The 16,928-nt window shown below is 50.8% G+C and overlaps 1 protein-coding gene across 3 annotated transcripts in view; it reads right to left on the reverse strand.

Annotated features, from left to right (window-relative positions):
- Positions 1 to 224: 224 nt before the first annotated feature.
- NUP214 (nucleoporin 214) overlaps positions 225 to 16,928 on the reverse strand; it is a gene marked incomplete at both ends in the record, with an annotated part of 112,934 nt that continues 96,230 nt past the window's right edge. For all 3 annotated transcript variants that reach the window (XM_080709288.1, XM_080709287.1, XM_080709286.1), the window contains 5 exons: positions 225 to 258; positions 956 to 980; positions 1,898 to 2,037; positions 4,457 to 4,628; positions 8,632 to 8,784. In XM_080709288.1, coding sequence (XP_080565414.1) covers positions 225 to 258; positions 956 to 980; positions 1,898 to 2,037; positions 4,457 to 4,628; positions 8,632 to 8,784 — 524 coding nt within the window. The remainder of the gene's footprint in view (positions 259 to 955; positions 981 to 1,897; positions 2,038 to 4,456; positions 4,629 to 8,631; positions 8,785 to 16,928) is intronic.

Genomic DNA, 16,928 nt, shown 5'->3' on the forward strand with positions numbered 1-16,928 from the left:
ACACATTCTGTATAGAAACAGGCCAGTTTAATAGCAGGAAGAAAACCCAACATGAAATATAAAACAAAACAGGTCGTCGGGCATCTTGAATTTTGGTCTCTGCTGTTTCTCTCTGGGTGTGTTTCAGTGAGAAAGTCTCTCTGACAGCCCGCTCCGTGTTGCCTGGGGAGGAGGAGCCACAGGGGCCGTCGCTCACAGGACGGGGAAGGGACGCCGACACCTGCTCAGCTTCTCCAGCCGCCGAATCCCTGGACAGACCTGCGAGGAAGCGCAGGAGGGCCGGTTAGCTCCATTGCTGCCCAGGAGGGCTTTGGCGCTGCCCTGCTTGCCTGAGCCAAGGGCAGGACTCTGGATTCTACCCAGGAGCCCACTGTGAGGACCAGTGCGCAAGACTGGGGCCACCTGGAGCTCGAGGGCAGCGTGGAGCCTGAGGAACAGCAGGAACAGGGAAGCACCTCCCAGTCCTGCCTCTCCCAAGCATGTCTGCTCTCTGGCTCCATGGTCCTTGAGGTGGTGAGGCCCGGCTCCTCCTGCCCTATTCTCAAGCTGGAGAGCCGAAACCCAAGACCTGCTGCAGAAGGAGCCCTCATCTTCCCAGGACAAGCTTTTTTTTTTTCTTTTTTTTCTTTTTTCTTCCTTTTGGTGGTACTGGGGTTCCTGGAAACCCTTCTACCTCTGGGCTATACTCCCAGACTTATTTTTATACTTTTTTATTTGGAAACAGGGTCTCTCAAGCCAGCATGGCTGGCTTTGAACCTGCGTGATCCTCCTGTCTCTGCCTCCCATGCGTGGGGATTACAAGTATGCACCACCACACCCAGCTAGGACAAGCTTTTAAATGGGAAAAAGGGAAGCAGAGCATGAGCACAGAGAACATCAGTATCTGGCAGTTTTCACAGTCCTGCCCCTCCATTCATCTGTTAGGCCAGACTCCCATCAGGAGACAGCTACTTACGAGTTAGATGATCCAAAGGTGAATCCTGAAACACAGACAAGAGGCCACATCAGTGCACACCCACGTGAAAGCCAAAGGTGGCCTCCTGGCTAGGCTCTTTCCCCAGAGTCCCTAGCGGAGGCCCTTCCTGACCCTGTCTGCAGGACAGGCAGCAGCCCTGTTCTCCAGCAGGAGAAAGCAGGCCCTCCTTCATTTGTAAGCGTTATCTTCCTGGTATTTTAGGGCCTTCCCCTTCTCCCCAGGCTGCTCTGTACCACACAGACAGACCCACTTCCTTAGGGAGCCTCGGCTATTTTTCTTTAAGGCCCGCCTGCTCCCTCTCCCGTCTTAGGACCAGAGGTGCAGGATGCCTGGCCTAGGCTGGCTCTGCCGCTGTGTGTGCCTGGGCATCACCGAGCCCCGGGAGCTGTCTCTTCACTTGTAACCCTAGCGATGCGAAGCTCTGTGCTTCCTAAGGTGCAAGGACAAAGGACCCACCGACTGTGCTATCTGAAGAAGCAGTCACACCAACGCAAGACATCTTTGGCTTTGGCAAGTTTCTCCTTCCTGTTTTTGAGTCTCTGGTGTGGCTTTCTAAAGCAAGGCCTGGCCTCTCACTTTCAACATGGCTCTCTCTCATTCCTTTGAGTGTACGATCCTTGCTTTCCTGAACAAATCCGTGCCTCGATGAAAACCGAAACCAAAACCAAGGTTTAGTAAGACTACGTGGAGTTCTCAAGTCCTGAGATAAAGCCAGCGATTTCTTTATTCGATAAGAAATGGCATAATGTTGTGAGTCTAATTAAAATCTAAAAAGGAACACTTTCTCCAGCCATGCTGAGTTTTTAAATACTACAGTGAACATTCACTAACAGGCCCGACACTCCCCCCTTTAGGGGGAAGGAGTTTATTGAGGAAGCGGCGGCAGGCCACCGCACTTGTGCATGAGGAAGGGCCGCCTACCTCCAGTGCCTGATCCAAAACCAGAGAATCCGCTGCTCTGGGTCCCAAAACCAGTAGTCTGCTGGGACAGGGAGCCAAACGTAGGAGCATTCTGACTGGCGAGAGTGCCAAAGGAGGTGGTGCTGCTGCTGCTCCCAAACCTGGTTCAGAGAGAAGTGGACTGTGGTCAGCGCAGCCTCGCGACGCCCGGCTTCCCCAAGCCTCAGACCACTGTCATCAGTCAGAGATGCAGAGCGGACATGATCTGCATAACAGGCTCGCTCTCTGCTGACAGACTCTCAGGAAGAATGGGCTGTATCCCAGGGCAAACCCGTAGCTTATATTTAAGAAGGACACATAACAAGAACGTAACTGAAGCCGGGCCTGGTGGTGCACGCTTGTAATCCCAGGATTTGGGAGGCTGAGACTTGGAGGATCGCGGTTCGCAGCCAGCCTCAGCTACTTAGTGAGGCCCTCTGCAACTTGGTGAGACTGTTTCAAAATAAAGAATAAAAAATAGGGCAGGGGTGTAGCTCGAGGTCGAATGCCCCTGAGTTCCATCCCCAGATCTGCAAAGAAAAAAAAAAAAAAAAGAATGCAACGGAAAAGCACCCTGGCCATGTGTGCATTTTTGTCCATGGTCGGAGCCTCAGGCCATCTGGAAAGCAGCAGCACTGCTTGCTTTCACTATTTCCATCTCTAACAACCCTTCAGTTTCTCATTTACTGACCAGCCTCCTTTCCCCATTTCTGTCGTGAGCCCTCGATTTTATTTAATTAATGAAAGAGATGGGGTCTCACGAGGCTGCCCAGGCTGGCACTGTCCTGGGCTCAACCCTCCTGCCTTGGCCTCCCAGGGAGTGGGAACCGTGGGGCACACCCTGCAGCTGCTGACCACTTACTGCACAAGAGGCTTGCCATTCTAGCTGCCTTTTTTTTTGGGGGGGGTGCTGGGGATGGAACTCAGGACCACTGTACCTCCGAATTACATCCCTAGCCCTGGTTTTTAGTCTTTTTATTTTTGAAACAAGGGTATCAATGAATTGCAAAGGGCCTAAGTAGCTGAGGCTGTCTGCGAACCGCGATCCTCTGGTCTCAGCCTCCCAAATGCTGGGACTAAAGCTGCGCCTTTCTTTCTTTGGTGGGGGAGGGGGCAGTTTCCAAATCATTCACTCAGAATTTTTAGTGTTTTATGAAATTAATAAATACAACGGAGGGGACACTCCCAAGGCAGCCTCACTCAGGGCTTCAAGCTGATGCTTTGGGAGGAGACTGGACCTGGGACAGGAGCCTCCCAGGGCAGGGCGTCGGAGGTGTCCTCTAACAGTGCAGGAGGGTCCCTGAGCCATGAGCGAGGCCGGGGCTGGCTTCCTGACTCCTGCCTCGGGTGGCCTTCTCGGCCTTGCCAGCCCTGTTGACAAGATACAGCCAGGGACCTAAAAACAATAGCGGCTTTTCTAGTGATTTAACATCTCAGCCAGTGCTTGTTAGCCCCATTCTAGAGAAGGGAACCGACCAGCCAGTGAGGGTTTACATGGGAGTGCCATGCCAGCAGAATGGAATACTTTCTATTAGTAAAGAAAAGGGCTGATTTCAAATAAATAAGTAAATAGGAAGAAATAAAATCTCAAGAGTGCTAGTTAACTGAACTTTCCTGCCAACTCCGCAGTGGTGTGTGCAGGGCGGGGGCAGGTGGCCTGGCCTCGCCTCTCCTCGAAAAGCTGCCCTCAGCCCCACTCCTGGTGTTCCCTGGGGGATCGTGAAGGCCCGTTAGTCCCTGAGTAAGACCCACGGAAAGCCCATCCACTTGGGCACTCTCCCAGGGGCCATGCAGGGCCTTCGTTGAGAAGAAGGTTTTAAGAGTCATTTACTTTGGAGATAAAGATATCTTGCCGAGACTCATCCCTAGCACCCTTGCACATCCCCCAAACAAAATCCTCCTCCCCACCCGGGTCTTGAGGCCAGCCTGAGGGTGAGGGGCACGTTAAGAGTCCTTGTTTCAGATGCTCCCACCTGCTTCAAATGAGGACTCTGCAGCCAGCCCCATACACCGTTGGGACTTTGTGGGGTGGCAAAGGCTATTTTTGACTTGTGGTGGTGGCAACCAGACTGACACCCTGGGGCCCTCACAAGCAAATCCCTACCACATTTTCCGGGGAGGCTGTGTGGAGGGCAGGAGAGCGACTCTCACGGGGAAGACGCCCAGGTGGCGTACTGTGGGAGCCGCCCTGGGCCTGTGACACTCAACGGCCACGCTGGGTCCTGGGGTAGGGTGATCAGAGACGAAAAGTCTGGGCAAGATATTCCTTTATAAGGTCAAACTCAAGCCCACCGAGGTGCTCTCCCCACACATGGCGGTGGGGCTGTGATGACCAGCACAACAGAGCCTGTTCAAGGAGCCACATCCCGGGAGCAACGGGGCTCCACAGCGACTTGTTTGCCTGTTTCAAGGCGGGCCTTCGGCTCGTCATCCCACGTTTGGGAAATACAGGAATGTTCTTTTCAGAGCCAGAGCTCTGGGCCCAGTACTTTGGGCTGGCTGAGCAGTAGTTTCCCCAAGGTGCCGCCCCAGGACGCTTACCCGAATCCTCCTGCGCTGGCGGCCGCTGTACCCTCTCCGAACACTTTGCCTCCCGTCGAGCCCAGAGGGCTTGTAAAGGATGGGGCTGAACCGAATGCTGGCACCCCTCCAAACCCAGGGGATCCCCCAAAAGTAGGAGGGCTGCCAAACACTGGAGCAGCACCGAAGCCACCTGAGCAAAACAGAGGCAAACAGAACGGGGAGAAAGAAAGAGACAGAGCGGACAGCGGGCAGCGAGAAACCAAACCAAAAGAGGAAGGAGAAAAGGGAAGACAAGGTTAGAAGCTCAAAGACAAAGAACTGCAGTAATGGGCAATGTCCCTTCTGGCAACACGATAAGAAACCCACACCCCAAGCCAAACTGCCCCCTGCATTTGCAGCAGAGGTCTGGGCACACAGGAGGGCCCCACAGACCCTGTGTTCAAGACCCGCGTCCCTTTCAGAGGCAGGCCGGCTCGTCACCCAGCCTCAGGAGCAGACCACCACCCAGCGCCCGCTCGGTACATCAGGCCCCTCCCCAGCCCCACGCTGTGATGGGCTCCTCACTGCAAAGCCATCCTCAAAAGCCCCCTCCTAACCCAGGTGTCAAGACGACAGGGTTAGCATGTGTCACCACGGGCCGGGCCTCCAGCTGCACAGACACCCAGGGCATAAAAGTGGAGGCTCCGAGCCCCTCCCGGGAGAACCTGTGAAGTGGGTCATGGTGGAGACGGTGATGTGCGCCTGTGCTGGCACCCGGCCAAGTGCTTCTGACTTATTTACAGCCTGGTAGATGCACGGCCCTTACCAGTATCCCTCTCTCTGTATGGAAGTGTGAAAAACAAATGCTTTCTTTCTGCGGTTTGGAGCTCCTCCTTAACAAAAAGGCACACTGAACTTCTTCTGAGGAAGGGTGTGGTCTAATCCAGCAGTGAGGCAGCTGGGAGGAGGGCCTTAGTGTCCAGATGCTGCGCTGTGGCCTTGGCGACCAGGCAGAGTTGGAGGGGATGCGGCCGGAGTCCTCAGCGTGCTGAGCCAGTGGGGACAGCGACTGTGGACACAGGTCAGCCTCCTCTGAGGGGTGGCCCTCTTTTCATAGTAAATAGAGCACGTAGGATGCTGGCTCCTGAGCCACAGGCTAAAGGGAATCACAGGGCCGAGTGGCCGCCAAGACACCATCAACCTAAGGTCGCAGGGACGTTATTCTTTACCCTCTTGTCAAGTGAATCTGTTGTTAGAAGATTATGAGGCCTTAAACACACTGCAAGCTTCGGCTGTCTGAACCAGATCAAATACTGGGCACGAAGCGCTATCCGGCGAATTCTCAAGGTAATGTTAGTTTGCGACACAATTACGTGCGTGCCTTCCACTAAAGGTGACACAAGGGAGAAGACCGCTCTGCTGCCTGGGCAACAGCCTGCATTCTAAACCCGAGTGAAATTCCAAGCCATGATAACGGAGACTGGGGGACTGCAAAAATAACAGAATGGAAAAAAGAAAGTGCTAAAAACTCTTGCAGCTGAATTATTTAAGACTGACCGCAGATCTGGTTACACTTTCTTTCTAGACACACGGTGCTTGATCTAGTGCCTTGTATTCAACTTTGTTTAGATTTCCTGGGAAGGTGAGTGAAAAACGAGACGTTGCAATGACTGAGAAAGTAAACTGGACAGGAGAGGGGATGCGAGTAAACACACACGTGTCAGAGTCCAATGAAACGGAAAGAAGCAGTCACCGTCTTACTTTGGAGGCAGATAACTCACTCTTAATGTGAGAAGGCATTAATTTTATTACAGATGTATTTTTATGATTTCCTTCTCCAGAAGAAACAGAAACTTGCTAATACCCAACAGTGAAGAATCCCCTGCATTCCTGAAGGCGGCCTGGCACCAGGTGCGGCACCAGGTGCTCCCCGCTGGGGAGCGATGGAGGCTCGCCTCCTAACTCACGGTAGTGGGCCGGCAGGTGGTAGAGCTGGAACCGGAGCATCTGCCTGACTCTAAGCCACCTCTCCTCAGCTCTCTACCATGCATCCACACCTCGGCAATGGAGCAGGGTGTAGACCCACAGGCAGGAGCTGGTGGCAAGGCCACATTCAGGTTCAGTCTGCCTCATCTTCTGTCCTCTCCTTGGTAATCTCCACCACTGCTGTTTCCTTTTACTGAAGGGAGGACGGACACTTTTGAAAATGTTCAAAGACCTATCCATAACACTGGCCTGAAATCCCTCTTAAAGGGATAGTCCTGATGTCTTTGGCACCTGCCCTGCCTGGGCCAGGGGGAGCCCCAGTCACCTGACTCTCTCTGCAGCTGGGATGCAGTGTGCTTCGCCGCCCAGTGGCGCCCTATCTGCAGCGGCCCTGCCTCCTGCCTGCTTTATGGTGAGACCTCTCCTCCACACGCTGATGTTTCTGGTGACTTCACCCGTCTCAAGGGTGTAGAAGGCAGCTCTCCCTCCACCGGCAAAGTGGTGCTGCCTGTAACTCCCGCACTTGGGAGGCTGAGACAGGAGGATGAGAACTTTGGCCAGTGTGGTCAATTTAGTGAGAACCCTGTTCTCTTAAAACAAACAAACAAACAAAAAAGGCCTGGGATGTAGGATGTAGTACTAGCAGACTAGCAGAGTGCTTAAGAGGAAGAGAAGAAAGGCAGACCTCCGCAATAGTCTTGAATCTAGGAGGATTTATCATATAGAAAAATATTGTGAAAAGTAGGAGGATGTGTTTTCTCTAAGACTGATATATAATAAGAGGGTCAGATTCTTAAATCAACTGGGACATGATTAACAGGGTAAGAAATTACACACAAGAATGAAAAAGGCAAAGAAAACACTGGGTTCCTAAAAAAATAAAAAAGGCATGATGACTAGCGAATGAAAATTTCTCAAATGGCTTATTTAGGGTCAAAAGCTTTGTGTCTTTTCATTGTATGTATGTATGTATGTATGTATTGCGGGTCTGGGGATGGAACCCAGGAGCATTCGACCTCCGAGCTACACCCCCTGCCCTATTTTTTATTTTGAAACCGGGTCTCACTGAGTTGCGGAGGCCTCAATAAGTAGCTGAGGCTGCCCGCGAACCGCGATCTGCTGGTCTCAGCCTCCCGAATGCTGGTTTGACAAGCGTGCGCCACCACGCCCGGCTCTGGTCTTTTCATTTTAAAATCATTCTGTGTGTGTGTGTGTTGTGTGAAGCTGTGATGCCTGCTTTCAGTTTGATTTCTCCTCTCGTCCATTCACTCACCCATCCATCCACTCACTGTGGCACTGGGGATGGAGCCCAGGCTGCCATGCCGTGCCGGCGCTCTCCCACTGAGCTACCCTCGTCCTCTAGTCCACCCTAAATCCCAGAACAGTGTTCGGAGCTGGCAGCCAAGCCACCACTCAGGCTGAGGTAAGGTGCACCGCCTTCGGGGGCGCGGTACCTCAGGTTCTGAAGGTGCGAGAGCACGCTCGGGTTTGGGGTGGCTTCACTTCCAGGGAGCACCTACCCCACAGGGAGCTGGCTGGAAGGAGCCGCGTTCTCAGCACACAGCCTCCCCCATCCTGCCTTCCACAAACCTTATCACACAACTTTATACCAGCAGGGCCAGTGATGTAGACCTTCTGCAGACCTCAGAGACAGAAACAGTACATGTTTTTGTATCTAAGCATACCCTTCTTTAAATTTTTAAATTACAAATGCAGAATATAGGATTGTAAAAAGGCATACAGTTTATAAATGAATACTTTATGTTTATTTACTTACTTTTTTAGTGCTAGGGATTGAAACCAAGGACATTCTCTCTCTGAGCTAACATTTTATTTTGAAATAGGGCCTACGTTGCTGAGGCTGGCCGTGAATCTGTGACCATCCTGTCTCAGCCTCTGGGATCACAGGTGTGTCACCATACCCAGCCAATTATTATGTTCTGATCTGTTAAGTATTAACAATATTTTCTTCCCTAAATAGACTCAAAGTTCTCTCAAGGGCAGCATTACATGCATTCTGTCATTTTTGGACAAGTCTCAGAAGGCCTGGAAAATCATTAGGAAGGTAGGAGACGCTCAATAAATATAAAAGTCAACTGGAGAACAAAGCAACTTCCACTCTGATCCCACTCCCTTGAGAAAACCACCTCAGGGAAGCTGCCTCCCAGATACCTACGCGAACGCAAACACACGTGTGAAGATAGCTGCGTGCAGTGCGTATGGGGTACCTGTTTTATTTGGAGTGGAAAACCCAAAGCCTTGTGAGGCCACGCTTCCTCCTCCAGAGCTGAAGGTGCCAGCAGGTTTCTGGTCTCCAAAAGATGAGCCGGTAAATCCTCCAAATGTCTTGGCCCCACTGTTTCCAAATAAGTTAGAAGTATCTGCGGGGAGGAAGAACACAGGTGAGGGGCTTGATGGAAATGTTCATATTTATTCTCAGAAGAGAGCGATAAGCCAGGCGTGGTGACGCACGCTTGTAATCCCAGCATCTGGGAGGTGGAGACAGGAGGATGACAAATTCATGGCCAGCTTCAGCTACTCAGTGAGGCCCTCTGCAACTTAGTGAGACCCTGTTTCAAAAGAAAGAATAAAAATTGCCAGGCGTGGTGGCGCACGCTTGTAATCCCCGCGCTTGGGAGGCGGAGACAGGAGGATCGCGCAGGTTCGAAGCCAGCCACGCTGGCGTAAGAGACCCTGTTTCAAAAATATAAAATAGGTCTGGGAGTGTAGCCCGGAGGTAGAAGGGCTTCCAGGAACCCCAGTACCACCAAAAAAAAAAAAAAAAATTGCCGGGCGTGGTGGCACACGCTTGTAATCCCCGCGCTTGGGAGGCGGAGACAGGAGGCTGGCGCAGGTTTGAAGCCAGCCTCGCTGGCTTAAGAGATCCTGTTTCCAAATAAAAAAATATAAAATAGGTCTGGTCTGGGAGTGTAGTCTAGAGGTAGAAGGGTTCCATCCTCAGTACCACACACACAAAAAAAAGAATAAAAATTAGGGCTCAGGGTGTAGCTTAGAGGTAGAATGCCACTAGGCTCCAACTTCAGTACCACACACACCCCAAAAATAAAAAATTAAAATAAAAAAAGTAGAGCACACACACATGCATGAGACAGGAGGGAGGGAGGGAAAACACTTTCGCCAGGTGCCCGCAGGCCTTGATTTTCATGGTCCTGGCAAGTTTGTACTCGCTGTGGCAACAGGCTCAGGACTTGCTGTGGGACACTACAGGAAACAGAAGGGCAGAAAGCCCACTGGAGCCCCAGGGCTCGAGGCCCCAGCCAGCAGCCAGCCTCCTGGGACTGCATGCTCTGGGGAACAGGGCCGCTTCCCTCAGTCTCTCCGTCTGAAGACCAGCTTCATGTCTGTGCACACAGGGAAATCAAGCCAATGGCCACAGCTCCCGGTGTGCTCACTGACAACAGCAGCAGAGCAGGGACAGCCTGCATCCCTGGTCCGCTGGGAGCAAGGCTTCCAGTCTGATTTCCTCTTTCTAAGAGGGTCAGTGAAGCCCTTGACCTTTCAGATACCTATCTTGTGGGTCATTCCTCCTCTAGCCACGCACTGAATCTGCTCCACAAATTAAAAGAAAAAAGGAAAGTGAAAACCCAAGATGGGTAAGAACTTTTGTTATAAGAAATGCAAAGCTGGTATGTGTGTGCATATATATGTGTGTGTGTGAGACACGCAAAGCTGGTAAGTGTGTGCATATATGTGTGTGTGTGAGACACAGGGAAAGCTGGTAAGTGTGTGCATATATATGTGTGTGTGAGACACACGCAAAGCTGGTGTGTGCATATATGTGTGTGTGTGAGACACACACACAATGTCAAAGCCGCATACATAGGAGAAGGTGCTGAAATAACACAAAGAGCTTTGACACTTTGGGAAGGGTGGCGGGCAGGAATAACTCACGTTTCCCCGCCATGTTTTGATGGGTGTTTTATGAAATGAGTCTAAACTCCTGAGAGAGCAGCTGTCCCGACTGGGTGGGCGTGAAGACACAGGCTGAAGCAGGGGACAAACGCATACCTGGGCGGACAGTGGCGCGCGAGTCTGTCGCCGAGCGTGAGGTGCAGACACTGTGAGCCCAGCCTTTCCCAGCTGCCAGGCGCCCACAGCGAGGGCGCGAGAGCGAGGTGGCTGTGGAGGGGTGGCCCCCACCTGCCCCACCCACCCGGGGAGGGCTACGCAGCCACTGTTTCCGTTCAGTATTCTTGAGCTACAATCTGGGAGGTGACTGGCCCCATTTCAGGGACACTCACCCAAGCTTCTCAGCACCCAACACATCAGGTCCCACAGTGCAGTCAGCACCCTGGAAAGCCCCGCCGGCAGCGAAGACCTGGCTAAGGACTGAGCACTGCAGTGGCCGGAGCTGTGACAGCTCCTTCCAGTTGGTGCCGAGCGACGACTGATTATTTAGCTCCGGTGGAGCTGACTGGTCCCCTCAATGGGGAGCCAAGGTTCCCCTGGACTCCTTCAAGCGAGCGTACTCGACACCAAAAAAACGCGAGTCCTCAGCCACTGCGTACCCCGCTATTTCAAGAGCCGGGAGCATCATTCTGACCTTATTAGTGCTAGCAACGTAAAATTCTAAATGACAAATTCAAGTGCAAGGTTAGGGGTGGGATCTCCTCAGAAATCTGGTACGACCGTGGGAAATGAGAGATGAAGTGATTATACCGGGACAATGCCGTGCATCTTAAATTCTTTGAGCAGATGGAGACTGCCTAGAAGTCTTTGCGCTTCTCTCTCCACCTCCTTCCCTCCCTCCCTCCCTGTGCCTGTGTGCACACGTACGCACGTGCGTTGCACTGGGGACTGAACCCCAGGGACATTCTATGTCTGAGCTAGTCCCCAAACCTATTTAATTCTTTATTTTGAAACAGAGTGTTGCTCAGTTGCCAAGGGCTTTGCTAAATTGCCAAGGCTGGCCTCAAATCTGCGATCCTCCTGTCTCAGCCTCCCAAGTACTGGATTGCAGGCATGCGCCATCACACCTGGCTTTCTAAGAATTCTTTGTTAAAGAAAATCAATCAGGCAGCACCAGGCTCCAGAAAGGAGGGGAACTCATAACGGAGCTCAGAGCCACAGAGGAGATACGCTGGCCTCACACCTGAGGGCATGGCAGCAGTGTCTTACTGCCGGCGGCGGCAGCAGCGAGCTCACCGGACGGCACCAGACCAACGCACTCAACAGCCTACCAGGCTCCAGAGAGGAACGGCGGACAGCGAGCCCAGGTGAGCCGCTGCGGAAAAGCCGGGCGGGATTCGGCAGATTTCTCAGCGCAGGGAGCATCTAAAGCTCCCAGGGGCTGGGTTCAGCACACCTTGCAGGGACTCAGAGCGGAGCTCAAAACCAGAGAAGAAATACGCCAGCCTCACGGCCGAGGGCGTGGCAGCGGCGCCATATTGCCACCGGCGGCAGCAGCAGCGAATTCACCAAGTCCACTACAGTTACATCTGCGCACTTAACAACAGTGAGTCAAATTGCGGGCCCTGGAGGAGAAATCCCAGTACTGACTCCCAGAGACTTGACCCAGTGGGGGAGTGGCGGTGGTAGAGATATCACATCATAGGAGAACGCCCAACCTGGCACCCCTCATGGTTTAAAGCAGCCTTGATTGACTCCCTGGGTCTGAGACTCTGCGATACAACCCAGTAAAGGAGTAGTGGGGACCGAGATACCACAGACTCGAGATCCAGAGCACCTTAAGTGAAGTCGTAGTGACCAAAGGGAAGAACCCAGAGAAGGCACAAACTTCCGAAATCATGGGAAAGAGAAATAACAATGGAGCAATGAATGCCCACACCCCACAACATCAGAACCTGAAAAAACAGAAATTCAGAGATTTCTAGAAGATCAAATCAGGAAAATAACTGTAGAAATAATAGAGGTGTTTCGAAAAGAATTCAGAGAGTCAAAAAGAGATAAAGGATGCAATTAATGAAGTAAAGGCCTCAATTCAAAGTACAAACAACCGACTAGACCACATGGAGAATAGAATCTTGATCTTAGAAGATCATTCAAAAAATGAATGCATAGTTTCTAATTTAGAAAGAAAAATCCGACAGCAGGAATCTGACATTGAAGAAATATGGGCCCATTTTAAGAGAGCTAACCTAAGAATAATTGGAATAGAAGAGGGAAAAGAAGGTGAAACCAAAGGGATAAGTAATATCTTCAAAGAAATAATAGCAGAAAATTTTCCAAACATAGAGCAAGAGGTCAATACACAGGTCCAGGAAACTTATAGAACTCCCTTTAGACAGGATTGGAGAAGAGGATCCCCACGCCACATAATTGTCAAAATGACCAATGTGGAAGCCAAACAGAGAATCTTAAAGGCAACAAAAACAAAGGGCCACGTGACATTCAGAGGCAAACCAATTAGAATCACTCCAGACTTCCCAAACCAAGCCATGAGAGCCAGAAGGGCTTGGAGTAACATATTCCAAACTCTGAAAGAAAACAACTTCCAGCCAAAAATTTCCTACCCAGCAAAACTTTCTATCAAATTAGATGGGGAAATAAGAAGCTTCCATGACAAACAGAAACTGAAGAAATTTATGTCTTCAAAACCAGCGCTAGAGAAAATACTCAAAGAGATTAACTACAAAGAAGAAATAGGTAACTTACACCAGAACCAGAGAAACAAGATTTTCCATCCAACAGACAACTAAGATTGGTTATCTGTGGAGATTCATTATTTATGTTAGTCTTTTACCTATCTCTAAATTGTATTGTTTGCTTTTATTGTTGCTATTTTTAGGATTTCTAGCTGGAATATTAATATACCTTCAGATATAGCATTTGGAAATATTTTATCCCATTCGATCAGTAACTTTTAACTCTGTTTACATTGTCTTTGGATATACAATATGCTTTTATTTTTTAGGGAGTTTGTTTACCCTTTTGTTGCCTGTGCCACTGAAATCATATCCAAGAAATCACTGCCAATTTCAGTGTTGTGAGGTTTTATGACCCAGATTTTCTTCTAAAAGTTTATAGTCTTAAGATTTATATTTAGGTCTTTTATCTATTTTGAGTTAATATTTGTATATGGTGTTAGGTAACGGTCCGATTTTATTCTTTTCCATGTAATTATTATTTTACAACAATATTTAGTTAAAAGATAATTATTTCCTCCACCAAATGTTCATGGAAATCTTGTCAAAAATAACTTGACAATATATGGAAGAATTTATCTCTAGGCTTTTATTTAACTCCAATGGTTTATATATCTGCCTTTAGAACAGTACTATACTGTTTCAATTATTGTAGCTTTATATGGTTTGAAATCAGAAAATATACATCTTCTAGCTTTGTTCTTTTTCGAGATCATTTTGGGTATCTAGAGTCCATATTCCATATTAGGATAAATTTTTTCTGAAAAATAAATAAATAAATATATGATAGTTTCACCTTAAAAAAGAAAAAGAAAGAAATATTCTATGGTAAGAAAGAAAGCAAAAAGAAATATTGAAATGTTATCTTTAAGTCATCAAAAGCTTGGTATCAGACAAATGAAACTGTTATGTGAGATTATCAACGTTAATATTGGATAAACTGCTATAATACTAGATGTCAACCACTAAGCCAAGCATGGGAAGGAGGGATGGGAGGGAACGGGGTGGGGATCGGGTAGGGGCTAACTGGGCGATGTGTGCATGTATGTCTACAAAAGTATTATTTTTATCCCATTATGATGTATGAATACAGTGCACCAATAAAATAAATAAAAAAAATCAATCAGAGAGATATCCACGTGATCATGTTTAACTGTAGTACCTGGAGCCAAGCCTTTTAACATTTTTGGATACAGGATCTTGCTAGTAGTTTAGAGTCTTGCTGAGTTGCTGAGTCTGGTTTGGAACCTGTGATCCTCCTGTCTCAGCCTCCTAATTACTGAGATTAAAGCATGTGCCACCACACTTTAAAAAATATGGTAAATAAGAGAATGTTTTGGTAGGTAAAAAAATACATATTTCATAGTATAAGTTTCTTCCTCACTTGTGAATAAACCAGCCAGGAAAAAAACAAAGTCTGTCTTTGCAGAGCCACCTGATCACATGCGACAAGTTCAGGTAAAACCGACCCCGTTCTGAGCCTCCCCCCGCCGGTCTTTTATTTGGCAGCATCACCGACACACTTCAGCACCAGGGTCTACTCAACCTCCATTCAATGTACTTGATGTAAATTAAGCTTGATGTGAAGAGTGCCAGAGACCAGGCTCCAGGTTTTTCTGGAGGTCTGTCACTAAACACGGACCCAGCACACACCCGGAAGAGGGCGCTCTCAAAGCCCTGGTCAGGGGCGCCCTCCGCAGGCAGAACAGAGGGACCCGTGGGTCTGAGAGACCATGGCCAAGGCTGTCCATGCTCCCCTCACCGTGCCCACAGGACAAGGCTCAGGAGGCAACGTGTCCTCTGGGTAACAATGCAGGCTGCTCAATCTGAGGCTCCAGGAAGCCCATCTTTGGTGGAGCCTCTGGGGACCACACCTTAAAGTCCCAACAAGGCCTGAGCTTTGGAGACAGAGCACGCCAACTCCCAGCAATGAACTTCTCTGCTTGTCTCCTCAGCCACGGCACGGCTCTCGTGGCTTCTCCGGGCGAGCGGCAGCCCTGGGACCAAGGGAGCTGCTGCTCTCCCCGTCTGCGCTGAGATAGCCGCGCGCTGTGTGCCGCGCCAGGGAAGCATAAGGGCAGTTGCACAGGGCACAGCCGAGGCCTCCACTTCCGCCAGGCAGGGCAGTCATTTAGTCGTGTACCTGCCGCAGCCACATTCCTCTTAGGAGGGCTTCTTCGTTATCAGTGAAACGGGGATGGTCACATCCAAGAGGCCCACTGTAAGGAGTGCTCAGACCACTGGCATCAAGCACCTGGCACACAGCAGGTGGCTAATGAGGCTGGTTCCCTCCTGCTCCATGTTCTATCAAGTAAGGACTCCAAAGGCTGCCAAATGTCTAGGGAAGGTGAGATCCCAGGCCGGCTGAGGCTCAGGCACGGTATGCAGAGGACAGCGCATCCCCGTCCCCGCGGGAGGGCCTGCAGCATGAGCGCCCAGCGGACACAGGGAGAAGTGCGGGGCTGTGCAGGCGGCTCTGACAAGCAGGAGCGCAAGGCACGGGCCGGGGCTGAGTGGAGTGGAAAGGTGAGCCAGGCAGCTGGCGGAGGGCTCCAACTCCGCCCAGAGCTGGCCTGCAGTTTATCAAGTTGCGAGGAAGTTGTGAGGGGTTCCGAGTAGGGAGACTGGCAAGATAAAAGCAGTTTAGAAATACTTGATTTCGAATGATCTCCTGGTCACAGTGAAGGAGACTGGGGGCGGGCAGAGGGCAGACCGCCGCCATGGCCCAGGCGGCTCTGGGGAAGGAAGGCACTGCACAGGGTGAGGGGAGAAAGCGGCAGGCGGGCACTGTGTGAAGGGCAGGCAGGGAGCAGCGGGCGCACAGCCGAGGAGAGCAGCGCTGCGCACAGGTAGCGAATGCCGCCGTCACCCGGGGGCAAGAAGCCGCCCTGAGGATCTTGCACAAAGCAAGAGGGGCTGTGCTGAGGACCACGCCCTCTCGGTGACTCCCCTGCTCCTCCTCCTCTGTCTCTTCCCCTGTACTTGGTCCCAAGGTCAAAGGGTTCCTGTTCCTTTTACTATCAAATCACAGGTCTAATTTTTAAAGTTAAAATGATGAAAAGGTATACGACAGCCAGCACTCAAGAGATGAAGGCTAGCAGGTGCCTGTGGTAAAGAGCAGATCAAGAGATGAAGGCTAGCAGGTGCCTGTGATAAAGAGCAGGTCGGTGTTAGGACAGCACAAAGCATCAGGAGTGCGCGCCAGGGCATCAATGACGTGCTGGTGCGCATTCGCCAGTCTGGAACAAGGAGTCCTGGTCTGCAGGGTGCCCTAACTTCCACCGTGTGAACGCTCCACCACGCTGACTTCCGGCTACACCGTGGTGTCACTGCAGTGGACCTGGGGAGAGCGCAGCTGGCTCTTGTGAGCCGACGCAGCATCTCCAGCCGACGTCCGAGAAGCTACGGTGACAGTTAAGAGCCAGAACACGAGAGGTGAAGTGGCCAGAAGAAAGCAATGTTTACAGAGACACGATGCACCTAAGTCACGAGCAATGCTGGCGGCAAAAGCAGCTCGCAGGCGATGACCCAGCCCTGGGGTGGCCCCGAACTTCTCACCGACACCTGCCGAGGGCCCGGTCTCGCCAGGTGCTGTGTCTGGCCTGCTTCACCCGGCCCAGGAACAGATCTGCTCGTTTCTGGCTTTGACTTCATTTTATTTTTTGTGATACTGGGGACAGAACCCAGGGGCATTCTACTTCGGAGCTACACCCCAGCCTCATTTTTTATTCTTTATTTTGAAATAGGGCCTCACTAAGTAGCTGAGGCTGGCCGGGAACCTGTGCTCCTCCTGGCTCAGCATCCCACGCACTGGGCTTACAAGTGTGCGCCACTACACCCAGACTGGCTAGGCTTTAAAGGTTTGTGTTTCTGAAGTATGCGTGAGGCCAAGGAAACAG

The sequence above is a fragment of the Muscardinus avellanarius genome (assembly GCF_963383645.1).
Source record: "Muscardinus avellanarius genome assembly, chromosome: 13".
NCBI lineage: Eukaryota > Metazoa > Chordata > Mammalia > Rodentia > Gliridae > Muscardinus > Muscardinus avellanarius.